This window comes from Lotus japonicus, chromosome 3 (assembly GCF_012489685.1).
Source record: "Lotus japonicus ecotype B-129 chromosome 3, LjGifu_v1.2".
Taxonomy (NCBI): Eukaryota; Viridiplantae; Streptophyta; class Magnoliopsida; order Fabales; family Fabaceae; genus Lotus; species Lotus japonicus.
The window spans coordinates 87,987,804-88,015,703 of NC_080043.1; the positions used below are offsets into that span (position 1 = coordinate 87,987,804).

Below are 27,900 nucleotides of genomic sequence, written 5' to 3' on the forward strand. Positions count from 1 at the left end.
AAATGGTATTTTGTCAAACGAACTTCTAACAATGCAAACATAAGTATTCATTGATAATATGAAAGAACAATGCTCTAATAAGCAGTATTCAAGGTATGAGAAAAGGAACAGAGAACAAGTTGTTTGGTGAAAAATACTATGCAACTAGCATTTCCCTCATTAAATTGATGTTCATATATATGTTTTCATGTATGAAGTACAGACACCTCTCACATATGAAGTGTCCCGATGTTGGACACCGATACTCGTACGACACCTACACGATGTCAAACACTTTTTCACGGTGTCTGATTAGAAAAGTATTTTTTCGGCTCAAATGCTTGAGCCGACACTTCTTCTTGGCTACACATACACACATATGCGGTGTCCCTATGTCTTCCTTTTTAGACTTTAGCTGTGTCGCAGTGTCAATATCGTGTCGTGTCCGGTGTCCGTGTCAGAGTCTGTGTTTCATAATGTTTTCATAGATGTACATATATCAATGTAATTAGCTCTATATAGATGTACTGTGATGAAGGGATTGCCCATTGATCACAATGAACTTATCCTAGTTTTAACTCTTAATTTTGGATTCTAGCATGTACATTAAAAAGGTGAAGTTGAAGCCCATGTCAGTTTTGAGCTTGAATAAGACCTATGATCTACCACCCATAACACAAATCACATCATATATTAGTGGTTGTTAACTATTTGATTGGGTACCTAACGTGTGATGTTTACCAGATTTAATTTTAGCCAAGTGGTGCAGACTAATTGTCTTTTCAAACTACTTAACTTTAATCCAATATTAATTAATTAATTAATTGAAGAGACTCATTTAATTATTTGACGTAATGTATTTTTTAGCAAGGTATATCCAAGACCGGTAACTATATCATTAATCTCTTGAGACTCTGAAATCACATTAAGCATATATCTCCTAACAAATAATTCTTCATACATGTCGTTCAAAGATCAAACTTTAAATTAAATACTTAAAATTTAAAAATATAAGCTATCTATCGATTAGTTATGCTAGATATTGTTGGTGCACTGCATTTGAATTTTCCTTTTCATAAATCAATTAGTATTAGTTTAATCTTCAACCATCTCATAAGCTATAGACATTGCGGTGGCATGTGATTAATGATGAGGAGGTCGTTGTCAATAGTTTCTCCCATTTTTGTAGGATACTCAGTGATGGAGACTGGCGAGTTAACAGATAAACCATGTATGTGCATTGGATTGCATAACGTGTCGATTCAATTTTGGAAGCTTTAATTTGAACCAAAAATTGATATTGACCAAATGGGCAGTGCTAGCTGTAGCCTGTAGATAGTAACCACTTATAACTAGAGTATTTGATCGATGATCAGCATTTCTACGCATACACAAAAGGGTGAATTTATTATGCACCTCTAAAAACTTGTGCATGGTTGCACATCTGCTTTTTGACCTGCAATAGAAAGTTTAGCAGGCAATTTGTATTTTTTAAAATAAAAATATTTAATATATTATGATATAATTAGGGAAATAGTTATTGAATGATTATTGTTAAGTGGGTGTGGTAACTTCTTGAGTTACTGGTCCAATAAAAAAAAAATTTAATATTTTTTTAACTAAAACATTAATCATTAACAAATAAATGAATTCATCCCTTTCACATTCAGTAACAAACCCATCACTCATTCAGTAACAAACCCAAATGAATTAATGAATTCATCTCAAAGCTGATAACTCCATCATTCATTCATCTCTCTATCGTGTTCAACATGATGAACTCCTCCAGTTAGGGTTTCTCCTCCTTGCAATCCCCAAACCCGATTCGCCTCCTTCCATCCATAGCCGCCTGCCACCACTCTCACCCTTCTCCTAGCCGCGCAGCCACCTTAGCACCTCTCACCACATCACAATCACCGGCGAACGGCGGCGAAGTCGCCGGAGAAGAACTGGGGGTTGAAACCTTTTCTCCTTGTGGTGGGGATCATCGTGGTGGTGTTTGTTTCTTCACAGGTCAAAGGAATCGGCCGGAAAAGCCATTTACAGGTGGCGGTGGCGGCGGCCGGCGGTGACAGAACAGAACGACGATCTGACTTGGAGGTTTTGTTGCGGACGGCGAGAGGAGTATGATGGTGGTGGTGGTTTCTTCAGATGGCTCGTGGTTTGGCTGGGATCTGAGAGGGAAGGTCGCGGTGGTGGATGTGCACAAACCTTGAATCATCATCTGCGGTTGTTCTTTCGCGGTGGTGGATCTGCACGAACCATCATCTGGGCTTGTGGTGGTGAATGGGTTTGCTGGGTTTGTCGTCCTTTTCTCTCGCCCCCATCATGCTCTTCGTCTCTCTGATTTGTATTGTTGTTGCAAGGTTGAAGAGGAGGTGCATTTTGAAAAAAGAAGATTGAATTTGAGAACTTATGCAGAACTAGAATAAAAAGGTTCAAGCTTTGCCAATGTTACACAGATAAGCATAATAGAATATCAAATTGAGATTGACAATTAGTTTGAATTTGAATGGACAAATACCCATATGAAAAAGAAGGGGTTGGGTGATTTCTGGGTTCTAGGTTGGGGGGAAAGTGTGGATTTTGAGAAATGGGGGAAAAAGATGATGATGAAAAGCTGAAAGTGTGAGTTCTGATTTCTGAGATTGAGATTGAGATTATTTCTTGTTTCTGAGATCCTCTTGCTTGATTAAAAACGTATACTTTTTTAACTGAACCAAGTCATAACCAACTTTGGTTATTCTCAGTGTGAAGAGATTGAATTTTTTCCAACTGGGTGTCAAGGATTCAGGGAAAGGAACAAGATTTGGTTTAATTCAATTGAATAGTATATGGATGGGTAGATGGGGTAAGTTTGGGTAGATCTGATTAACATTAATGGTGGTTAAATTTTTTTTTTTACTTCTCAGATTTACCTTACTTATTTACCACCTGGGTTAATCTTATATTAATCCTAATTATTTACTTAATAATTGTATAATATAATAACTATTTTATTTTTCAAAATTACTAAAAAATACAAAAAACCTGATGTACCAGGTCAAAAGGCAAATGTGTAACTTTACACAACTTTTTACATGACCATAATAAATTTTCCCTACACAAAGATACTAAACAATAAGAAATCTTAGCTTGTAGAAGAATAATGGAAGATGCTGGAAAACTTTTCATGGTGGAATTTGCAAAGAATATGCCTATATATATGATCTATGTGATTTGTGAAACCTTCTATTCTCACCTGTTTTAAATGCTTAAGCACATGGAGGGCTCTTTTCTTTGCAGCCATTTTTAGATGTTATTTATTAAATGAATGGCCAGCAGGAGGTAGGAGAATGAGATAGAATAATTAATAATATTCAAACTTATCAATCTACTCTTCCCTTTTAGTTAAATAATTTTGATGTCATATGCTTTAAAGTAACCATTTCTTTAGGGTACAAAGGAAACTTGTAGCTAGATTCGTGGTTCGTTATGAATTCAATTATGATTATACTGTTCGTTACTATACTGCATAGTTATCAAATGAATTTAATTTGTCTATTGTGTACTATAAAAAAAATTTGGTTCACATGTTAAAATTAGTTTTAGTAAATAGGAAACATGTTGTAAATAATATGCAGTAAAAACATAATTCATAAATGAACAGACTTTTGATATTTATCATACCGAGACAGAATAATGAGAGGAAAGCATTTAGAGCATATTTAATCATGATATTCACTAAAGTATTTACATTTTACTTTTTATAACTCTCAATAATGCCACATCATCTACATCATTTTATTAATTTTACTCCAATCCAACAACTCTTAAAAGTTTAACTATATAAAAAAATTATTTTATTAATTGCAAGTTTTATTTATACCTTTTACATTAAACAATAATAAATGCAAACACACTTTTCATGACTAAATTGAGTATTTACTCTCACATACCTTAAAAATATGCTCCAATATATGGTAATAATAGATATTGGTGGGAGTATGTATTTGACATTACATACTCCCATTGAAGATGCTCTTACGACTATATGTATATTACTCCACTTGATAGTTTTAATCTTTATCATATACCCACAAAAGTTTGTTTTTTAGATGGAGTAAAATTAACATTATATCAGTTTTAATAACGGGAGGTTTTTTTTTACCAAACAATTAACACCAGAAAATGGAGCTTATGAAAGTCTCAGAAAATGGAACGTTTTATTATGAAACTTTCATAGTAAACATTTTTTTTTGAAACTTTCAAATCAATTATTACACCGCAGAAATTTAATGATATTCAAAAAATGTAGTATAAATATTGCAAGACTTGTTGAACTAAACGAATCCTCTCACTTTAAATAATGGGATCCTTATGCACTTATATATTTTGGGAATGCATTTATTTTCTTTAGATGAAATGAAACTAATACATCCTCCTATTCATTCAAAGTCTCATTAGTTTTTGGTATAGACAAATTCTTTATAGGACTTGACACGCTGCCGGAATCAAACGGCTTGGAACATACTTTTATTCCTTGGTCTATAAAAATATAAAATAGTTGCGTCATTGTCTTAAATTTTTTTTTCTCTTTTCTTTCCTAATTCTAGTCTCTAAAAAAATTACTGTCATGACTGTCGATTCTATCCAATCTCTCACATTATTTTGTAATAATAAGAGTATAATTAGCAATTCAAAACTGATTTCGTAATAGGGGTAAAATAGATTATACTAAGAGTGATCAAATGATCATACAACAATTTTTCAAATAATTTTATCCGGATTCTATTACCAAAAGAAAAAAAAACCTACTGCCATGCTCCTTCATATAGTTATAAAACTTGGCTTAGATCGGATTGGTCGATCCGACCGGTTCACTCGAGACTCGAATTTAAGGTTGGTCTGGTCGTAGACTCAAATTGATTGTGTCATCAAACCAATCAAACTCGGAACCAACTGGTCAAAATAGGGTTGGACTGGCTTCACGGACTACTATAGCATGAAAGGAGAAAATTGAAAATGGCCCCTACGGGATTCAAACACAAAACATGGGGGGCATATAAATGTTCCCTTACAACTAGGCCACCTGCTCTTAAACAACATGCGCACATTGTCTATTTTATACATAGAAATATAATTACATCATGTTAGTGGTGGTGGTGGAAAGTGGCGGCGGTAGCAGTTGCAACAGCGATGGCGACGGTGGAGGGTGGCAGTGACAATAGCAATGGCGATAACAACGATGACGGTGGCGACAGTGGTGGAGGGTGGTGGTGGAGGCGGCCAGTGGCGGAACTAGAAATTTTAGGAAGCCTAGACAAATTTTATGATTAAGTCCCTAAACTTTGCATTTCCTTATAAATTTGCCTTTTCTCTAATTTTTTTTTGGGCCAAAAAATCTACCTAGTCCAAAGAAATTTGTATTTTTTTTACTTTGAGCCAGGGCATTGGACCTACCAAGCCCTGTGGTAGGTCCGCCACTGGAGGCGGCAATGGTGGCAAAGGGTGGTGGTGAAGGATGGTGGTGGCGATGGTGGAGAGTGGTGGCGGTGACAAATGATTAAATATTTTCATGTAACTTATACATCACGCTTTTATCATCTCTTATCCATTATTTTTATATAGGATAAATTAAATAATTCATCATTTTAATGTATAATAGGATATTGATGTATAAACTTATACAATACAATATTAGCATCAAACAATGGATAAGTTCATAATATATTGTATAAACTTATAATATCAAACTTAATACGACGTATCAAATGAGCCTTTAATAATCGATCTGTTTGAATACACTAGCTTACTGATCTATATTTATGTAACTGACCACATTCAATTAATGAATAAGAACATTGATGAACATTTTCGTTCATACTCTTATAAAATAAAGATCGACCAAACTTAACCACCATTTGATCACCTGAATAATTTAATTACTTCGACCGCTTCACTGATTCTCTGGCCATTATATCTGCTGCTGCCAATTGCAGCATGAATATTGCATTAATTTATAGAATCTTCTGAATCCACTATATTTAATTTGGTTGATTACTTTCAACTTTATACTATATCTTTTTATTTTTTCTATAATATGCATATGCAGTGATTATTTCCCCTGGAGAAACCTGAGACTCCAACTTTCTTGAGCTTCCTTTTTATGAACAAGTTAATTAATAAACACAGATTTATCACGATGTTAATTAATTAGGATTGCTATATATTGCAAACTATATATCACACTAGTAGACACTAATCATATGCTTTGTATTATTGTATACAATTTCTTGATCCAAATAAAAGAACACAAAGAGGAGACAAGGAGGGGTAGAGAAAGAGAGAAGCTATATACAAAAGCATTACACCCCAAATAATTAATCAGTCATCCCAAATAATTAATCAAGGACAAAGGAACCAGGCAGAGCCCTCTTTTCTTCAAGTCTGTGCAATCCATATTGTTCCTATTAAATGCTTCATCAATATGCTTATCTTCTATTTGCAAATCTGAATAATTCTCTGATGATGTGAATCTGTTACCCTACACAACCATGATCATCAATCAAAGAACTTTGATTAGGATCGGTAACCAAATTTATTTATTATGAAAAGCAATATTATATTAATTCAGGTTTTCCACTTACCATAGAACCCTCTAGTTGATCATCAATCTTCCTGGAAATGAATTCAGTTGGACTCAAGTCTCTCACCTATTGATATAATTCACAAGTATATTATTAAAAGATGGAAAAAAATAAAAATCTCACCATGAATATTGAGAGAGCGAAGGCCTTGTACAATCGTGTTTAAAGTTAAAATCAATTCTAACAAAAACTCTAATCTAATACCATGTATAGATCAATTTTTCTTTTTAATTAATTAATTTTGAAATCAAAAGCTACTCAAACAAGTTTTTCTCATAATTGATTATGTCTTAAGAATCAGTTATCGAAGAATTCCCAAATATGCGCTAAGTAGCTTCTGAGTCTTAGAATTCAATATGAAAGGAGAAAGTTTGATCCAAACTAATATACCTTGGGGCTGTTGACTGGAGAGCTAGCAGTGTCCTCCAAAGGGTCATCCTCTGATATCTGTTTGGTTCTTGCTTTCTTGAAACAAAGCTTCTTAAGGGGATTAATTTGGGCACCCTTATTATCTGATAATTGATTGTGATGATGATGAGAAAATTTCCATGCAGCGTAAGAAGCAGCATCTGAGATCAAAGAGGAGCCACCCAAACTGGAACAGTAGCTAGGCTCTATGCCTCCTCCTTTTGAGAAATCTTCAAAATAAGCTGTCCATCCACTTTCCTCACAACTTTGGTTTTTGCTGGCAGATGCTTTTCCTTTACATGAGTAGATAGAATGATCCATTAGTCTAACAAGATAAAGCTTAATTAGTGTTTGGCATAAATAATATGAGTGTTTGTGTTTGGTTAGCTAGCTAGAGGTTGAGAAGACCTTTTCTTGAGGAATTTATAACCGAAATTAAGTACTTAAAGGGTGAAGAAGAAGGAGAAAAAGGAGACCCCGTGGTGTAGAATCTTTATGTGGGCCACAGGGTGTTGAGGAAGTTAAAGTAACAGTTGAAACTCCAACGGAAAAACAAGGCTAGAGAGAGAGAGACGTGCTATGAGAAGAAAGATAGGGTTGACCTTTGTGCTTCACAAGGGACCTCACTTTAGAATTAGAAGAGATGACACATTATGCAACTTTTATTTATCTTCCATTTTTTAATTTTTCTATCTATCTTTTGTTTCTATAATATCTTGTTTGAATGGCCCAAAATTATCATTAGGTCCAAAATCATTTTGGTTGGGTCAGATGATTCATAATTAAGTCAACGTTTTATTGGTCGGTTAGAATGACCAAAGTAAATTCTATCTTGTATAATAGTTAGTTGAACAAAAGCAGAGTCCGGTTAAATGTCTAAAAATTGCCCAAGTGTAGAAATTGTCCATGATGAGATCGTTCAGCTACATAATTAAGTATCATTCATTTGCTCATTATGTCCCGCCTAAAATTTGAGTTTTCCCTATCTATTTTCAACTTGACTTGAGTGTCGGAGTGTCTTATGCAAAACCTATCACATTGTGCTCCATCTTGAACAGTGAACAATCAACTCACCTCTACAGGTAAAGTTTGGAACAACGAGACTAGTGGGATCCGCAATTGTTGGAAGAACAATCGTTTATCCTATATATCTATATTTTACTATCTCTCTCTACAAAGAGGGTGAATTTTGGATGTGAATTAATATTGAAAATGTTGGGTACACATCTAATTATGGATGTAGACACCCAAGAAAGGAAGATATAAGAAAAAAATAGATGTGATATATAATTCGATGTGATAAAAAGTATGAGAAAAATCCCCCTGGACAAGAAATGGTTATGAACTGACAAGGTCATTTATCTCATAAATTTCATTGTGCTATGCTATTTAACAAATTTTCTGTCTAATGAATCTCCTTCGCCCGTTATCTCCTCATCCTAAGTCTACATTTCATCGATTAAGCATCCCTTGCATCATCCTTACACTTGTTCTCTTGTGTCTTTCTTTCTTTTTTCGATTGGTTCGGTTTTAGTTTCCTTAAGATCCAGAGTGCCCTCTGACAGACTGGCCTTCGCACAGGCGTCTTTAGTTTTGGTGCCTCGGTGGTCTACATATATCACAAGTCCTAACTCTTAATTAATTTCCTTTTCTTTTTTAAGACTTGCCTTTTAGTCAAATCAAAATATGAAGTATGAATTCAAATTTTGAGAAAAACATTTATTTGGAGGAACACGCAACAAAAGATTAAAAGAAACTTTATTTATATTCTTCTAACGACAAATGATTTTTTTCTTAATTATGGATTAGGGCCCGTTTAGAAAATCTTATTTGATCTAACACAATTTTTAAATAGAGCTTATGTAAATAACTTTTGATCTACCTATAAGTTGTTTGAGCTTGTTGTCAAAGTTGTTCAAATTAACTCCTGAATAAGAACTTAACATATTTTTAGCTTATTTCATTAAGTTTCTCAAAATAGCTTATCAACAACCGCTAATTAAATTGTTTAATTTACTCAAACAAAACATAGTTATGTAAGAAAAACTAGTTTTACTTTTACTTAATTTAGAAAACTTTTATATTACCATTGAAATAATACCAATTAATATAAAATAAGTTTTTCTAGTTGAAAGAAAATTTACGAATTACTCTATTTTTTTTTTTTGAAATGACGAATTACTCTGTGGATGCAAATACTTTTTTAAATCCCTAGGAATGATGTTTCCTTAAGATCACTATATATTTCTAAAAATATATAGACTAAGTTTGGTAAATTATAAAACTCTCAAGAATGACCAACATGGGTTGATATAGCTGACTTGAAGTTTTAGGTTTATCTCTCACTAGGGGTGGGAATAGGCCAGGCCAGGCCAGGCTTTGCATAAATAGGTCAGGCCTACTTCAAAATTTTAAGGCCTTAGCCTGACCTATTATCTATCATAGGCTTTTTTTTTTGGCCTGGCCTGGCCTTTTTTAAAGTCTGGCCTGGCCTGGTAGCCTATTTCAGAATAAATTTTATACAAATATAACCATCTCATTTTTTATTTATTTATGTAATTCTGCAACAATATAAACCACCTCACAAAATAAGATAGCATCCCAATGGTGAACAACAACACTTTACAATTCTTTATTAAGACACAATCAACAAAATAAGTGAACCAACATCAAGTACCAACATTGAACAACCTCATTTTTGTACAGCAGCAACATACAATCCAACAGAAGCACAATTCAAGCACAAAATGCAGCATAATATATTAGAAATTTAGCTTCTTTCCTGTCATAATAAACTTGAAAGATCATAAAATATTAATAAAGCTTCAAAGGTTCCAAAACCAGAACAAGAAAATAACCACCTGCTGCACCAACACGAGCATGACAATAGAATCATAACTAAAGAAGTCCAAAAGGAAACTAAAACAATAATAGAGTCACAACTCACAAACAGACACAATACTTAACATAGTTGACAACACAAATAACATCAAAACAATCTCAATAAAAAAACATCACATCTTCATATTGATCTACTTGTTTCCTTCATAACCAGCCTCATCTTCAAGAATGACATCATTGCATCAGATCTTCAAGTTGATCACCGCATGTCTTTCATCCACCTTCAAATTAAAATAAGAAAATGTCATTGAACTGAAAATTTTTTTGTAAATAATAATGTTATAAAGGCATACAATGCACCTAGAAATTCTAAGAATCACATGGATTGCTCTGATGATCAGATGCGATTCTTATGCCGGTCAAACAATTTCAACTCATTTGCTTCAAAGAGACTACATAAGTTGTGAAGGGGCATGAGACCACTAGTTTTAATTCAAGTTATCAGATAATGCACAGAAAAAATTCAATTTTAAACCATAATCTCAATTTATTACCAAGAATATAATGAAGAATCAAATTACATAAGGGATGGAATTTGATATCAAGATGAACATGAAAGTACCTTGACAACTACATATTTACATCATAAGTGCTTACTATAACACCCAATCTGTTTCAAACATTACAAATTCAGCTGCTTATTGTACAGGTCATTTAGTTCCTTATCAGATCTGGTCTGTTGACTAATAAGATACTAAACGTAATTTTTTTACCTACAATTTGTAATTTTTTGAAGTCAAATTTATTTCGTTATAGATTACTAGCTGTTAATGTTAGAACCTTGTTTAGTATCAATTATTCAGATGTCTGACTTCCAATGCATAAATTGTTCCAGATGCAAATGGAAGCTTTGCCAAAAAAAAGATTCTTTAACACATAATACAAATCATTAGCCTCTGCTTAAATCTTTTCCATCTCAATTCTCTTAGGTACGCATGATGATTAGTTTGCTTGCAAAATTATAGCTTCCAAATGGCAAAATTAAGAACATATTATGTTTAAGAATTAAGACAGTTAGAAGTACCAATATAGCAATAGGGGTTCCAATATAGCAATCAAATTCTGTATTGATACTACAATAGAAAATTCCACACATAACAGTCACAAAATTGACAAAAAACCCACCCCTATGGGAAGTACCAATATAGCAATAGGGTTTCAATTATGGATTTTCAACAGAGGAATGAAGAACAATAGAGCACTTACCGGAAAAAGAAGAAGACGGCGGTGAGGGAGGGTGACCTTCGCCGTGAGAGAGAACGCAAGAAGAGAGAGGTAACGCAACCAGGAGAGGGAAGGCGATGCAAGGAGCAGAAAACTGAAACTGCACTTGAGAGGGAGGGGAAAAGCAAGGCAGAGAGAGGGAACGCGACCCTGCAAGGTGAGTGAGAGTGAGAGCGTGAAAGGGAAAACTGAAACGGCAAGGTGAGTGAGAGTGTTATGTAAGTGTGGCAATTGAGAATAACGTTAGAAATATAAAAAGGTTATAATTAATATTGTAATTTATGATTATGGAAAAGTGAAACTAAAGATTTTGAGAATTGGAAAGTTGACATAATCAGAGGGGGACTGATGAGATTCTCCAAAAATCAATCATCAAAATTTGTGATATGTATTTAATTAAATTAATAAATATAATATATTAAATTAATGATTAATAAACAGGCCGGCCTATCAGGCTTAATAGGCTTTTTTGTAAGCCTAAGCCTGATCTATTTAATTATATAAGCTTTTCAAAAAGCCCGAGCCTAGCCTTTTTACTAAACAGGCCAGGCCAGGCCAGGCCTTAAATAGGCCAGGCCATAGGCCCCTGTCGGCGGCCTAGCCTATTCCCACCCCTATCTCTCACCTTCCATGAGTTGAGAGTTCAAATCCCCTTGAGTCAGTAAAATCTCAGTTGGTGGGCAACCCTCCTCGAAGAGATTCTCGACGCTTCTACCCAAGAGTAGGCATCTGTTGGACTCCCCAACATGCCACTGGCGCCCTTCCCAATAGTCTGGAGGTATTTTATTTTTTCTGTTATACAATTTTTCCACAAAAAAAAAGCTCAAGAATGAGCATTTGGAAATCCTTGTTTTTCGCGCATTTAATTTAGATATAATCTTTAATGGAGATCATGTTTCCCACAAGCTTATTAATCTATATATATATGTAAAGCTCACTTGAGCTATAAGTATTAAATGCATTAATGATTAAACAATGAAATTAAACAATTTTCTATTTAACTTTCAATATACATCCACTTATTATTAATTATGAATTAGTAAAATGTACAACTCAATTGAAATTTTGGTATAAATACACCAAAAAACAAAAAAAAAAACTTTGTATTATATACATTAAACTAAACTAAAAACTTATCAATAAAATTTTCAAATCAATTAGTTGTTCAACTACCAACTAATTTTCGTGTTTGTTGTATAAGGAAGAATAGAACATGACAAATGACTCCTGAAACATAACACTTTAGTTCTCTAAAAAATGGTGAAAAAATAAACGAACCTAGACACTCAAATAAACAAAAACTTCACTTTTATTTGAGGTAGGAAAGTTGATACGAGTCAATATAATAATTTAATAAAATATTTAATTAGATACAAAATATTTCAAAAAAAAAATGGTCACAATCATTTATTTTTTAATTTAATTATCATAAAAAATTTAATTAAATAATTAAGCAGTAAAATTTTCCTACGTTTCTATTAATATAAAGGAAGCAATAACAAATTTCTCTGTAATTAATATATTAATAATAAAATTAAATATTTTCAAAAGTAATTCAACTACCTAAATTAAATAATAATATTCATTCTTTTAGAAAATGAAAATATATTAGATAAAAAGATATCTTGAGAACACCATCTCTCAAGTGAGGTAAACAGAAACGGAAATGAACATAACAAAGAAATTGAAATGAAAAGAAACAGAGCAGTCTAAAAACCATAAGAAAGCAAGTTGCCTAGAAGTTACAAAACATACGAAACCTACACTAGGAAAGCAGGAAACAAAAGTAGCTTGAAAAAAACATAAAAAAGCCACCAAGGACAAGGTGCACAAGCCAAGAGAACTCAGCAAGGGAGAACACGGAGAGACAGCCGTGAGATACGAGTAAAGAGAATCTCCTCCAAGCAGTTGTAAACATAAAAATTGACTTGAATTTTGCATAAGGGAAAAATAACAAAAATTAAACTTGATTGATGACAAAATAATGTTATTGATAAATAATTTAGATAAAATAGTTTAAATTAAAAAATAACGCTATAAGGTATTTACCATGAACTATAACATATGTGTGTTTTATTTGAAGAAACAATCTCAATATAATTTTATGATCTTATTATATATTAGTAAAAACGATTTTGAGCAAGCTTAGTAGAAAAAAGTTATGACCAAAGTTGAATAAATATAAATTTATTACATAATACTTAATCTACTTAATTTATATCTTATTATAGTTGAACAAATGAAATTACTTTAGTTTTCTCAATTTTAACATGTGTAAACCTGTGGGAAATTGTGTAAACCTGTTTGGGAAATTGTGATTGCCCTTCCCAAAAAATGACTTTCTCAGTAAAAAGTATAAAAAATGGTAAAACAACTTTTTTGATGGTATTAAAAACATATTGCTTAATTTTTTTCAAATGGATTGTATTATGTTTCACATTATTAAATAAATAAAGGTTTAATACATCAGAAGGCCCCTGAATTTGTAAAGGGAGTCAATTCCAGGGCCTGGAAAATATTCGCATCAAATTGGGTCCCTAAGAATTTTTTTTTAATTCAATTAAGGCCAAATGCTGTCAAACCTCAATTTTGTCCTAGTCATCAATTACACGTGGCTTTTATAATTATTTTTTAATTAAAAAATTATAAAACTTTATTTTTTTAATTCCAACTCATTTATTTAAGTAGAAATTAAAAAAATAAAAAAACCTAATAAATCCCTAATTTAAATAAAATCCCTTAACATGAAACCATAACCTGCAATCATTAAGAAGGACCCAGAACAACAAAACTAGAACATGAAACCATTCAAAACACAACTTAGCCACTCTTTCAAAGAGAGCAACCAGAATAGCAGCAGGGGAGCAAACCGTAACACCTTCTCACAACTACAGAACCAGCAAGTTCAACAAGGCAGAAGCATAAAGCAATCCAGAACCTCAAAACACCATTAAAAGCCAGTTTTCAACCACAATCACACAGTAGTCATCAACCTGATATATTCTCCAAAAAAAACCCATAAAACATCAAACCTGTTGCATCCAGCTTTGGCTAAATCGTCAAAAAAGAAAATAAGGAGTGAAGGAATGGCGCAAAGAAGCATTGATGACTCCGCTGCACTTTCATCACCTCAGTACCAAATCTACAAAAAGGCAAGATCTTCAATGACCCATTAACCCAAACAATCTCAAAATCCATCCTTTTTGTGCAGCCCAGAAGCACCCCCACCGAACTCACACCAGCAAACCACACCAACCTCAACCCATCCCCACCGCAACCCACAACCACAAATCAACCCCCACCCCCCGATCTGAATGATGAAGATGAAGGGACCATCAAAACGAGATCCAGATCGAGAGGGAGACAAAGGCCAGCGGAGATGGACCTAGAGTAGTTGAGGAGGAGTATGAGGTGAGGGAGGGGAGGAGGATTTAGATCTGTATCTGGTGGTTTGGATATGGTGAAGAAGGTGCGGTAGGGGGAGGATGATGTAGGTCTGACCTTGGTGGTGGCTGTGGCGGCGGCGGCGGTGGTGAGAGGGAAGAAGATAGTGGTACGATGGAGGTTGATGGAGAAGATGAAATTTCTTAGGACTAGGGTAACCTATAGATCTGGAGATGAAGAATGGATGATGAAGAAGATGGGTGAAGGATTTAATTAGGAATTAGTTTATTAGTGATTTAATTTAATTTAGTAATTAAAGTTTTTTTGTATTAGAGGATGAAGATACAAATTAAGATTAGATTAGGTTTTTTTAATTAGATTTAGGTTTTTATTTACATTAGAGATTTTGTTAAGTTTTTATTTTTTATTTATGCTTTAATATATGAGTTGGATTTAAAAAATTAAGTTCTAGAATTTTTCAGTTAAAAAAAAAATTTAAAATGCCACGTGGAAAAGCTGAGTAGGCTAAAATTGAAGCCACTTCAGCATCAGACACACTTTGGCCTTAATTGAATTAAAAAAAATTCTTAGGGACCCAATTTGATGCGAAAATTTTACAGGCCCTGAAATTGATTCCCTTTACAATTTCTGGGGCCTTCTGATGTATTAAGCCATAAATAAATAATTAATTTTATAAAATGATCTAATGTTGATTATTAAATATTAGTAATTAAATTTAAGTAATATTAATTATTTACAAAGAGAACTCCAATACTATTGAAAAGTCATTTTTTTGAAATTTTGAACATAATTATTATTTTTATTTTAAAATAATTACTATTTTAATATTTATGTAATAATTTAAACTATAATCATTATTATATAATGTTAAAAAATGTTAAAAAAACCGTGCAACGCACGGGTATAATACCTAGTATTTATTAATTTTCCAAAAATGTCCATTTCTTTAATTGTTAAAATGTTCAGAAAATCCCATTAAATTGATTTTATTTTCTCGGGAAAAGTAGTTTTATAGGTGTCTACAAACACATACTTTTTTTTTGAAAGTCATACTTAGATATCAGATATGTGTGGGTGTTTATATATATAAACATATTTCCCCTTTCTTGGCTAAACTTTCCCACTTCTCCCTTGGCGAATGATAATTTTCTAGAAATATTTTCCACATCATCATGGGTGCCAAATGGAAAATATAACAATCTAAAATAACAATTTCAAAATTTATGGAAAGTTTAAAAGAATTCCCTTGGAGTGTTTGATAAGGGAATTCTTTTGAAACTGCATTGGCGATCGAGTCCCATATGTTAGTCTCTAAAATAGAACCCGTTATACTATAAATTTTATAAAAATCAAATATTAATTTATCCACGCAAACATATTTATTTTCATAAAATAATTTGCTACGTGAATACCACGATGAATCTCACCTGCTTGTGTTATGTCACTGTGAGTTTAATATAATTCAACAAAGAACTGACATAAGCAAAACCTGCATTGGCCTTAGTCATGGCTTTCTCTCAATTTTATAAAGGTATTATTAACAGTAAAAATAATACAGTACCCAATGATTGGTTTATAAACTGTCATTCTGTCATTTTTTTCAATGTAAAAGCTAAGTGAAAGGTTATATACCTTTGTAATTCTGAGCAAAAGATTCTCAGTAATTATCTAACCAGCACCTGTACTGTACTGCATTAAGTTAATGAATCTATAAAAAAACTGGGTTGGAATTAGTGATCGTACTTCACTTAATTAGTCCTGGTTTCCAATCAGTTGATTAAGAGCATGTTCTTACTTTCCAGATTAAATCTTGCATGGTAATTGAGGGCCCGTTTGGTGACCAGGACATGATTGGATATGACAAGATAATAATTATAACATGTTGTTATCTGTTGTTTGTTGCACCAGCAGGATAGGATAAGCCGATAGGATAGAACAGGATAAGATACCAGTTATATATTTTCTATCAGTATCCTAACTCAAAATTAAATTATTTTAATATTATATAATTTATAATAATATTCATTAATAAATATAAAAATATTAATTTAAATAAAATAAAATAAAATAAAATAAAATTATTATTCATAAATAGTAAAATAGACTACAAATATTGATGTATTAATAGTAATAGCCTAATTTAATATTTTTCATTTCCTATTATTTAAAAATTACTAATAATTTAAATATAAAGTATTCTTGAAAGAATAATATTTTTAATTTAGTTAATTTTTATTATTTATCACGTGTCACAATTAAGTGAAAACAAATTGATTACAAATATTATTTTTTAATAGTAATGGACTAATTTTCTATTTTCATCTCTTATTAATTTAAATTATTTATCTACTTATATAATAATTTATAATTTAAATATAAAGTACTTTTGAAATAATAATATTCTTAATTTAGTTAACTTTTATTGTTAATTATCACATGTCACAATTATGTAAAAACCAATTGGTTAATAACATAATTTTATTTAAAATATAGGCTATCTTCAAAACAATAAAATGTGCTAATTAATAAAACTTAAATTAATTTTAGTTATTTTAAAATATAGACTCATTCATGAAAATGTAAAAAAAAAATTAATAGAATGATCAATTTTTAAATGTATTTTTTTATTCAAATATAACATTTTTCCTTATTATATCATGTCCTTATCATGTGCACCTCAAACACAGGATATGATAAGAGTCTATCCTGCTTTTATCCTATCCCTTTGCTATCCTGCTCACATATCATATCCTATCCTGACCACCAAACGGGCCTTGAGGGTTTAACAGAGTATAGGGTTAAAGGTTTGATATTGCATGACCAGAGTATTAACTAATTTAAAGCAATGGATTGGTTATTGAATAAGAACAAATGTTTCAGTAAAAATGGGATTATATTTTAGTAAAAACCATGGTGATATCAGACTCAGATGCCTTAGGGAATCCAGCATCAACTCTTATGTGTGACAGCATAAGAAAATGCAAGCACTTTCAAAGAAGGTGTAGATACGGGCCCAAACTTAAATAATAGCTCAATTTGCAGAACTTGTTCATCGAATTCAGAATTCCTAGCAACTTAATCTTCCATGAGGAAGCCATCGAGCATATCAGAAACCAGAAACGTAGGCTTTGTCCGAGAAACATAAGGATGCTCTTAAAGAAACAATGAAGTATATCCAAATATCAACATAAGGTTCAATGACAATATTAAAATAAAACTTTACATGCTACTGTCTGTGTATACCAAAATCCATCAGAAAATCTGCTTTCTTGAAGATAATAAATCCAGCAGACAATGAAAAGAAAATAACAAACAGAACTGTCAATATTTGAGAGCTCGGATAGAAGGCCCAAATATCAAAGGAGCTCCACAGCATCAAAGTTCTAGTGGCCATATTTCTGAAACTCCCACTCACTGTTATCTGTACCAACACAGAAAAACAAGGTCAGTAAGAAGTATGCTTCTTATTCCTTATAGTCTCCAACACAAAAGGAAATGTGAAAGGATTTGAGCATGCATACCTAGAGGACATACTTGGCGGGTCTTGAGCCATCGACTAATGCAATGGAAGTGAAAAGCATGGTTACAAACCCCTGTATAAGATGTAAGCCAGAGCAAGCAAAAGTTTGAGTAATCCTGGATATGCTAAGCCGAATAGTACTAGCTAAAGAACCCTTCGTAATAGAGAATAACCTACAAACTATTCTTAGAAGTCCTGATTGTTCAAAAGAATATATCCTAAACTGAAATAGCATAATAATTTCACTCATGGAAAACAAACTAAGCAGTAAGCATTATATCTTATTCCAACGGAACCAAAATAAGGATCTAGCTATACCAAAATGTTTGCAGTTACCAAAAAAAAAAGCATGATCTAATGTATTTGCAACACAAAAGTGACTTATAATAGGGGCAGTAATGAATGGTCCATCATAGAATTGACCCCCTGTTTCCTTTACTACTAATACATGGGAGGGAAAAGGAAAATGCTTATTGATTAGACATCATCCCTTCTTTGGTTATTAAGGAAAGGGTGGAATGGGAGATAGTAGGATGGAGAAAGAATCTTTGGGTCCCAAAACTTTTGGTCCCTCCCTTTTGGACAGGATTGATCGATTGAGAAGGAAGAGAAAGCATGTTGTTATGTTTACTTTTGAACTTAGGGATCATTATTGATATAATGGTTCCCAATGAAAATGTTATTTCCTTTTCAAATCATAAACTAATTGAACCCATATATGGTGGAAAATATGTTAGTATGTTTCTCCAGTGAAAATGTTATGAATAGGTATATTCTGCAAGGATGATTTTTATGTAAATTTGATCTAGAAAGAGGGCTGGGGGGATTGCCTGTTGGAAAAAGAAGGATACGTGAAGTAAAAACCCAAAAACTGACATCAATTTGAGGCAGAGACCACATCGTAAATGTAAATACCATAATAGAGAAATATGGAGGTACAGTAACCATAAGATACTGAATTTGCTTCAGTTTCATAATTGAACAGAGAAAGAAAAAAAGGTAAAATATATTAAATGAGGAGTGGATGTCTTTCATAACATGAAAGGAAAACAACATTAATATAATACACGACTACGTGCAGCTCACAACCCAGCCTAAAATTGAATTACACTTCTTTCTAACTAAAGATCAGGATAATTGAGTCACCAGCCCAATACACAGCACTAAATAGCAAAAAAAAAAGCACCAGGAAGAATTTGTGGATGCAAAGCTCCTTTCCTCATGATTATAAATCAATGCATTCAGGCTCATAACGTAGGCCTGGCCTAACTCTACCTAAAAGCTAGCTTATGAGGTGAGGATTGCTAAAACCACTATTTTTTTTTGAGACAACAGTGGGTGGCCCAATATCGAAACTAGGATAGGCTCTCAAAACATCTTAGAATTCAGAGCTGGACCTAACTCTAACTTAAAAGTCAAACGCTAGTTCGTGAGGTCACAATTGTCAAAACCTTCATACGCTCTACTTTAACTATATCTCTAGCCGATGTGGGATCTTCATCTCAACACAGACAATGGTTTAAACACAAATGCCACATTATTTACTATACACATTGGCTATTGCGTGCCATTATAATATTAGTCAATGTTGTACGATTAATTTAATTAACCAAACTGTACTCTAGCTAGAGAGTAGAACTCTCTGAATGCCATTGAAACATAAGACATCTCATTGGAGGAAAGTGGAATGCGCCTAATGAGCTCTTTAGGCAGCTCGTCTCGGCCCTCAAGTATTTTTCCCTACCCTCCATCCTTCTAACAACTATGTAACCATATATCAGTATATCCCCATAAGTGTGGGCTTTCTCAAACTCAACGCAGCAGAATTGATTTCATGTTACCCTAGGGGTACTACCCTAACTCATAAAACGAGATTGTCCCCATCTCCATGTACTCCCACCAACTATTTCATTAGGGTAGCCTCAATTTATCTGCACGGAAGAATTCTCCATTCCTTTCTTGGTATATATGCCTGACTGTCTATACTCTATCGTGGTGATTTAATTATCGAATAATGGAGCTCGGACCCCCTTTCGTGAGATGGTGAATCTTCATCATACACCCACTTCACACTTTTTACCAACAATTTGGACCTAATTTATGAATGAAAAACTACCTAGACACTTCCTAGCAACTTAAACGAGCAAAACACTCTTAACAATAGTTTTATCAAAAATTTCATAATATTCCTACAAACTGATGTAGCTTGAACCCTAAAAGAGATGGCACAAGAAAACAAAATATTCTAAAAGGCATTCACACAAAATCACCAAAATATTGATTAAAGTAAAAAAGGAACAAGAAATATGAGGGGGTTTTGATACATACCCCAAGCCACAGTGCATTCTTCGCTAGTTGGGCTAGCCTGGTTAGCTTGGCACTCTATACCTAAAAAAATCAGTGAATGAAGATTCAAAAGGGGAATAATCTCAAAACAACAAATAGAGAGAGAAGAATTGAAGAAAGTGAAAATTACAGAGATCCATGATGTGGTTGCGGCAGATAGCACAGTTATCAACGACAATGTCTGCAATCAAAGAACCACAAAACAAAAAATTAAAAAACAAAATCCCAAAAAAATAGGGTTTAGGATTGGGAAGGGAAGAAGAGAGAAGAGGGACTCGTGAGTCGTGACTCACCCCAAGCCCAGAGAGCGACGGCGTTCCACTTCTTGATCTCGAAGCGTTTGGACTTCTTGGAAGAAGGGCCGGCGCTGCTTGAAGGTTCGCCGGCGGGAACCATCGCCACATCGGAATCAAGAGTCTCCGCCATGGCTTTCTCTTTCTCTTTCTCTTTCTCTTCGCGCCAGTGACTGTCTGTGTGTACCGTTGTGTAGAGGGGCCTTGTTTTTTGTTTATTCTTCAAGACTAAATAGTTGTTTTTATCTTTAAAACATGAAATTTATCACCAATTTTTTTAGATTTAACAATAAATAAAATAGATTTAATATATTGCATGGATTGTTAAAAAAAAAACAATAAAATAGATTTGTTCAAAAAAGAAATATTCCGATGCAGAAAAAATATATATCTGATCACCTTTTTTCTCTTTTTTCGAAATAGATTTGTTTTTTTTTTTATCACAATTCACACATATCTTCCCACATGAAACAATTACATTTGAGTTGAAAATATGCATGTAGGATAATAAACGTTTGAAGTTTTTCTTTACACAAATTAAGGAACCGCTAAAGCATCCCGCAACAGGATTTTTTTTATAAGCGCATCCTGCAACAGGATGGTCTCTAACTCAAGACTTGGATGATCCTAATCACTTAACTCAGGGTAGGAGAGTGAGCACATCCCTCTTTGCAAGCTAGTCTGCCGCCCCGTTGCTTTCCCAATGGGTCCACTCCATGCTGATCTCCATTGCCGATCGAGTAGCTGACGAATATCCATTAGCACCCCCGCGTGGACATAAAACCTCAGTCGATCTTCATGCTCAAGGATTGCTACCAAATTTGCCGAGTCTACCTCGCAAGTCACATTCTTGAACCCACGATACCAAACCAGGCCCAACCCATGCCTCAAAGCCAAGGCCTCCGCTAGGAATGAGTTTGAAGTTTTTATAATTTAAAATAAAACATAATTTGACCGTAAAAAAACATAATTTGATTTAAATTTGAAAATACAGGAAGGATATTTTTAGGTACAATAAGCTTAAAGAAAAATAAAAGGACCACAACATTAGCGCCTAAAGAAAGAGGTGTCACTGTGTCACGGTAGTCATCCGCCTGGTTGAACGGCTAATCATAAAATACAGGAAGGATAAATCATATGATTAATTGATAGATAATTAAAATTCAATATTTATACAAGTACAACAGACACAGAGAGATATCTTGATCCATATACTCCAAGATTTACTCAATTTTATCTACTTTATTTTATCTACCCAATAATGAAAATTAAAATTTTATCTACTTTTATATTAGATGATTTGAAGTGAATGCGTAAAAAGTAAGTTAACCTATGAAAAACTTAAGTTTAACGCGAGTAAGGCCCAGTTTAGAAGAGCTTATTTGAGCTTATCTGACAGCATAAGCTCTTATGCCAGCGTTTGGGAGAGTTTATGCAATCAGCTTATGGCAGGCCATAAGCCATTTTCAGCTTATTTTCATAAGCTAATCAGGACAGCTTATGAAAAACAGCTTATGCTTATATACAACTTATTTTTAATTTATTTCAATAAATTTTTAAAAATAGCTTATGAATAAGCGCTTATGTCATAAGCGCTTATGACTATAAGTGCTTAATTAAGCTGTTTTGCCTAAAACTAGTTGATAGCTGTTTAGACGCGTTAATTATACGCGCACAAAATGCCTGTAAAAGATTAAGAAGTTTTTCACTCCACCAGTGATCCAGAATTTCACCATCGCGTTTACTCTTTTCACAGTCTTTCTCCATCTCTCTTCTTCCGGCGATTCTTCCACCGTCGCAACCCAAACCGCGCCACAAGCTAAACCCTAACGCGGCGTCACTTCATTCACGTTCAACGCCGATCGTCCGCTTTCGTCTCCGCTCTTGTAGTTCTCTCGCTCTCATCGCGGTTACGACCCAGGTCGCTCCCTTCCCTTGTCTTCGCCGTGTCGAGGTAAGAGACTGATTAAGGTGCTAAGAGACCGATTGCTTTAATTGTTAGGTCTAGGGATAACTTCGTGTCGAATAGCTTTAGGGTTCCAGCAAAATTATTGGTTTCTACTTTTTCTGCAAAATTGTGGGTAAATCTAAGAGATAAGTTTATATAAGGATAGATTTAAATTGTGGGTAATATCAAATCTAAGAGATAAATTTATATATTCAAATTTCAAAACGTAAATCTAAGGATAGATTTATATGTTAAATGGTTTTCTTGGATGGTATGCTGGAGTGTGCATTAGTAGAGCAAAGTTGTAGAGTGCTTTTTACTCCCCATATTATATTGAAATGTGAGTAAATAATTGAATGCCCTCAATTCCTCATGTTTATTTTTACTAGTGAAGGGAAAGGCATATGGAATTTCTCACTATAGTAATATAGTTTATCTGCTTCATTTACTACTTCATAACAAGATAGTAACTTAATAACCATGTACTGATTCTGTTTGCATTTTGTTAGTTTACGGTAGAAGTTTCCTTATTCCGTTACGGTTACCATAGATAGAAGTTAATGATAAATGTTTTGGTTCTGATTTCAGTCAGCCATAAAAAGCTCTGTGGATTCTTAGAGAGTAATGTGATTCAATGGGGAAGATAGTTTCAAAGTTCCTGCTGAGGACTTGTTGCATCTAGTTGAAGCATTAAGGTAATGTGGTTACTTGAAATATTTGGGGTTAGGATTGATTGCTAGTGATTCAATAATGAACGAAGCAGTTGATTTCATGATCATAATTTTCTATGCAGTTGTTATTACTGAGCTTCATTCGGATGATGCTAAGAGAGTTATTGAGGCATTATGTATACTTGTCATATCTTCTTTACAGGTTAGTCTGCACATTGAGACCTTTTTTGTTATGATTTCTCTTTTTGTGATTTCACTTTCTAAATTTTGTTCCATCACGAAGCTATCAATCAAGTTATCAATGTAACTCATTTTACTTTTTAAGGATCTCGACCTAAAGTTTGTGCTTATCGATATCATGCCTTTTTTGGAGCTTCTAATGTGTTTTTCTTCTTTAGGGGTGTCAAAACGGAGTTAGAAATGCAGCGGGATGGGAATCGTAGTATTGTTCTTGATGTTAAAACTCTGCGTGTTGCACTACCAGTGCAGGTATTTCCTCAATGTTTCCATTGCCACACTGTATGTCTGGTTACTAGTTATAGCTGTTTAGATGCCTTATATTTCTCTTTATATAAATTACTATTTCAATTTGGATTTGGACCATTTGATAAATTTTTTGTCCTTTTCATGTATGCAATTAGGGACATCAATGTGGGTAACTTTGATCGTGGTGCTGTTAAGCCTGCTGAATTTGGGATGGCCAATCAAGTGAGTTGTACAATTCTGCCTATATAATATACTTATTATCTTTGTCCTTTCCTATCTATATTTTAATACTTGATTCTGTAAGAGATTGTATAGTAATTTATAGTTAAAAATAGATGTTGGAAGTCGATTAATTCAGTGACATTGATGTGCTAGGTTTTTTGTTATGTAAATCAAACTTAGAACTTTGGATTCAGGAAAATAAGTGCTGATATTTTAGAACTCAATTGTGAAGAAGATACAGATGATGCAATGGTGGGTAATTTGTTAGTGAGTGAGAATAAAAGAAGGAACAGAAAAACAGGGGAGAGATAGTCAACGCACTTCTTCAAGGGTCAATGTCGGGGGAGAAATGTTGTGATAGAAATAGGTGTTGTACTGTGTAGCCATCGTGTCGGGGCATAGAACATTTGTTGCACTTCTTTTTTATTTGAATAGCCACCTATTGGACTTGGATCTCATTCCGTTTTTGTGTTGAGTAAGAGTTGATGCATAGGTTAAGAAATCAAAGAATTCAAGGTCAAGGAAAAGTAGGTCTTGATTCTGTAAGAGCTTGAATAGTAATTTCTAGTTAAAAATAGATGTGGGAAGTTGATTAATTTGGTGAACTTTATGACATACACTGAAGAGCCAAAAAATAATCAGCATATGGAAATGAGAGACAAAGGTTGTTCTAGTGGGTTTCAGTGGCTTTGACCTGTGTAGGTTTTTTATCAGGCAAATCAATCTTAGAACTTTGAGGCAAGCCAAAGTAGGTGTTGATATTTCTCACTACTCAATTGTAAAGAAGAACCAGATGATAAAATGGCGGTCAACTTGTATGCGAGTGAGAACAAAAGAAACAACAAAGAAGCAAGGGAGAGAGAAATGAGTGTCCCTCTTCAAGGGAAAGTGCTGGGAGAGAAACATTGTGAAAGATACAAGTGCTGAACTGTGCAAACCAATCGTCCTCAAATTATGATTGCTAGAATCTTAGTGAAAATCAACTTCCCATGTAGTTGTAGAGCCAGCATAGGGATAGAGACCAGATTAAAACTAAATTTAGGTATATACAACATATCCCTAAACTCAATAGAATCTGTGAGATGTATAATCCCTGGAATGATTGCATTAGCAGTATTACCATTAGCTAATTTAACAGCAATTGCTTTAATTGATTTGTGACTAGTGAACCAAGATAAAGAACCACAAATGTGGTCAGTCACCCCTGAGTTAATGATCCAAGATCATGATGTAATGTGTACAGTGGTAGCGAAACACACTACCTTCTTTTAGTGCAACCTCAATCTGTGAAACACACATGATCCTTCTTCATTGAGATTCATTAACGGATCATCTAATTGTGCTCAGTGTTATTTTACAAGATTATCTATTCTAAAAATACACATTTATATTGTATTTATCACCTTATATCCATTTTAGTAATTTCATCTCAAAAAAGTGATTTCATTTTGGGAATTGTTATAGCCACCACCGTCATAGGCTCATAGCTATTCATGTCGCCCATTAAGTTGTGAAAATACTAAAATACCCTTAATGAAAAAAAAAATATCAATTTCTCACCAATCCATCCTCACATCCTCTCTCCTCCATCCTCATTCTACCCTCACCCACATCACCAAAACTCATCTTCATTCTCATCCTCTTCTCTGCAGTTCCTCCAAGTCGTCGTCGTTGAAGCCGCCGCCATCGTCGCTTGTCGCCCATCACACCGCCGTCATCGCTCTGCTCGTCGTTGCCATTTCAGACTTTTAGCGGTTCTGCAACTAAACACATTTTATATCGCACTTAAAAGTGTGATGGTTACGCACCAAAAACTCATTCAACTTCTGTAATTAAAGCAAAAATCGTTGGAATCTAAATAGTCTTCCATGCATTGTAAATATTGCTTTGAATGTGGACGTCACACTTTGGAATCCAAACGACCATCAATTTTTCTCAATTTTCGTGACTAATACACACCCCTCATATTTGTGTGTGTGTGTATATATATATATATATATATATATATATATATATACACCCCTTTCTTCCTTCCTATCACAACTATCTCAACTTACTTTACACTCTGTTAGTGAAACAAGGTTGCAATGACGGAGTTCAAGTCCAAGCTTTTCGGTATTAATAGTCTAGATGTGGTAAACTATTACACTCTGTTTCATTTTCTCTTCATCTTTTTTTGTTATAATGACGTCATCCTTATAAACTCCGCCCGTTGCTGAGCTAGAGTCATGTTTTATTCAAAGATGGGGCACGAACTAGGAATGTAGTTGACGATCTCGGCTCTTGCGAGACACATTCATAATATTCGTTACAACTTGTTAATGATGAATCCCTTACTTACTACTAGGTGGCTTGAATTAAGGTGCTGCATTTTGGGATATCATGGAAATTCAACTTTTGGAATGACCATTTTTTATGAAAGTTGACAAATTGACTACGAATGTAGTGGTAGGCAAATTGACTACGAATGTAGTGTCCCTCATGATCTAGAAGTTCCTAATGAAAATCCGTAGAATTGTTTTCTACCTTTCAGTTTGCCTCATAATGTACCAACTTATTGTATAAAAAAGTTTAAATTGTAAGTGCATGAATAACGCAGAAAAAAAAAATTGGTACATTATGATTCAAACTGAAAGGAAGAAAACAATTCTAGGGATTTTTATTGGCAACTTCTGAATCAGCAGAGACTCTTAGCATTTTCACCAAAATTTTCATTTCAAAAGTTGAATTTCCATGGGATCTCAGAATGCAGTAGTTAACTCGCTCAAGTCCATAAAAATCTCTTAATTCTGGCCACCCCTATAGTAAGAAGGCGATTCATCTTTGACATGTTGTAACGAATATTATAAATGTGTCTCGTAGGATTTGAGATAGTCTATCGTATTCCTAGTTCGTGTGCTCATCTTCAAATACAGCTTGGCTCCCGCTCTGCAACACCGGATCTGGACTACTAACAATGAAAAACTTGAACTCTGCCATTGCAACATTGTAGTAAGTTGAGATAGGAAGGAAGGGTGAAGTCCAATATATATACAAATATGAGGTATTGGTCATGAATTACCTTTGGAAATTATCTTCAAACTTGAACTCTACAATTTGTACTTTTGTAGATTGTTATATTTGTATGATATCAAGCAATCAATCATCTCAAAACTCAAGTTGTTGGGTAAGAGTCATATGAATGGTTTTGTATTATATTATAATATATGAGAAACTATTCAGAAGGATATTTAGTTACATGTGAAATGAATAATCCCTCAATCAGTTTGTCCACATTTTTTAGCTTCACCCTTCTACTCCACATGTTTTTTAGTATTTTAACTAAGATAAGATTATATGAGCAGACAGAGTCCAGCTAATATTTTATGTTGTTTCTGTGATGCAGTATGAGATTTGTACTGGAAGTTCTCCTTTATGACTGTCATTTGTTTTTAATTGTTTCACCAGAAGCTTACATGTTTTCTGCGTTATGCCAAATGCATTCCTGATTCATTACTCGTCTTCTCTCATATTTTCTTTTCCAATAGTTTATATATTCATAATTCATCCCTAGGTGAATAATTTCCTTTTTCAACTTCTGAATAAAACATTATTATGTGAATATCCGAGTAACATACAATTCCTCTTTCTTCCACCGGATGTGCATGCTTTTTATAACAAATAATTTTTCATTTTGACTTATTTTTTTCTTAGCTTTTATCTAAGTATAACTCAGCTTTTAAACGCTATTTTTTTTGTCTATTTGTCAATACACGTTAGAGGTCAATTCTGATCGCCCTAATAATGAAACTTTTTTGAAAACGCATGATTATTTTTTACTTTTATCACACCTGGATGGAAATTTTGATAGCAATGCAAACAAAACAAA

General features: G+C 33.6%; 2 protein-coding genes and 2 long non-coding RNA genes across 4 annotated transcripts; 1 reads left to right on the top strand and 3 right to left on the bottom strand.

Moving 5' to 3' along the window:
• Positions 1–6,213: 6,213 nt before the first annotated feature.
• Positions 6,214–7,507, bottom strand: LOC130742949 (vascular-related unknown protein 1). Its single transcript, XM_057595056.1, has 3 exons — positions 6,999–7,507; positions 6,609–6,674; positions 6,214–6,505 (listed from the first exon to the last, which is right to left on the bottom strand). Exons 1-3 carry the CDS (start codon positions 7,335–7,337, stop codon positions 6,350–6,352), a joined length of 561 nt encoding a protein of 186 aa, XP_057451039.1. The 5' UTR covers positions 7,338–7,507; the 3' UTR covers positions 6,214–6,349.
• Positions 7,508–9,751: 2,244 nt separating this feature from the next.
• LOC130742950 (uncharacterized) lies at positions 9,752–11,386 on the bottom strand. The gene is made up of 2 exons (XR_009021307.1): positions 11,124–11,386; positions 9,752–10,138 (listed from the first exon to the last, which is right to left on the bottom strand). It is a non-coding gene; the product is annotated as an uncharacterized LOC130742950 (long non-coding RNA).
• A 6,287-nt stretch (positions 11,387–17,673) lies between these two features.
• Positions 17,674–20,913, bottom strand: LOC130747013 (RING-box protein 1a-like). Its single transcript, XM_057599822.1, has 5 exons — positions 20,706–20,913; positions 20,543–20,593; positions 20,395–20,454; positions 18,068–18,139; positions 17,674–17,967 (listed from the first exon to the last, which is right to left on the bottom strand). The coding sequence occupies exons 1-5, from the start codon at positions 20,836–20,838 to the stop codon at positions 17,930–17,932; spliced, it is 354 nt and encodes a 117-aa protein (XP_057455805.1). The 5' UTR covers positions 20,839–20,913; the 3' UTR covers positions 17,674–17,929.
• Positions 20,914–22,395: 1,482 nt separating this feature from the next.
• Positions 22,396–25,971, top strand: LOC130747014 (uncharacterized). The gene is made up of 6 exons (XR_009022285.1): positions 22,396–22,659; positions 23,242–23,348; positions 23,447–23,526; positions 23,723–23,813; positions 23,966–24,032; positions 25,685–25,971. It is a non-coding gene; the product is annotated as an uncharacterized LOC130747014 (long non-coding RNA).
• The last annotated feature ends 1,929 nt before the right edge of the window (positions 25,972–27,900 follow it).

What these genes read in the sequence shown, in the direction of transcription:
- LOC130747013 (XM_057599822.1), bottom strand. Translation starts at nt 20,838, where the DNA reads ATGGCGGAGACTCTTGATTCCGATGTGGCGATGGTTCCCGCCGGCGAA. An exon ending in CAACCACATCATGGATCTCT is followed by an intron (nt 20,455 to 20,542) that starts GTAATTTTCACT and finishes TGATTTTTTTAG; the next exon opens with GTATAGAGTGCCAAGCTAAC. An exon ending in CCGCCAAGTATGTCCTCTAG is followed by an intron (nt 17,968 to 18,067) that starts GTATGCATGCTC and finishes GTGTTGGTACAG; the next exon opens with ATAACAGTGAGTGGGAGTTT.
- LOC130742949 (XM_057595056.1), bottom strand. Translation starts at nt 7,337, where the DNA reads ATGGATCATTCTATCTACTCATGTAAAGGAAAAGCATCTGCCAGCAAA. An exon ending in CTCCAGTCAACAGCCCCAAG is followed by an intron (nt 6,675 to 6,998) that starts GTATATTAGTTT and finishes TTATATCAATAG; the next exon opens with GTGAGAGACTTGAGTCCAAC. An exon ending in ATCAACTAGAGGGTTCTATG is followed by an intron (nt 6,506 to 6,608) that starts GTAAGTGGAAAA and finishes ATGGTTGTGTAG; the next exon opens with GGTAACAGATTCACATCATC.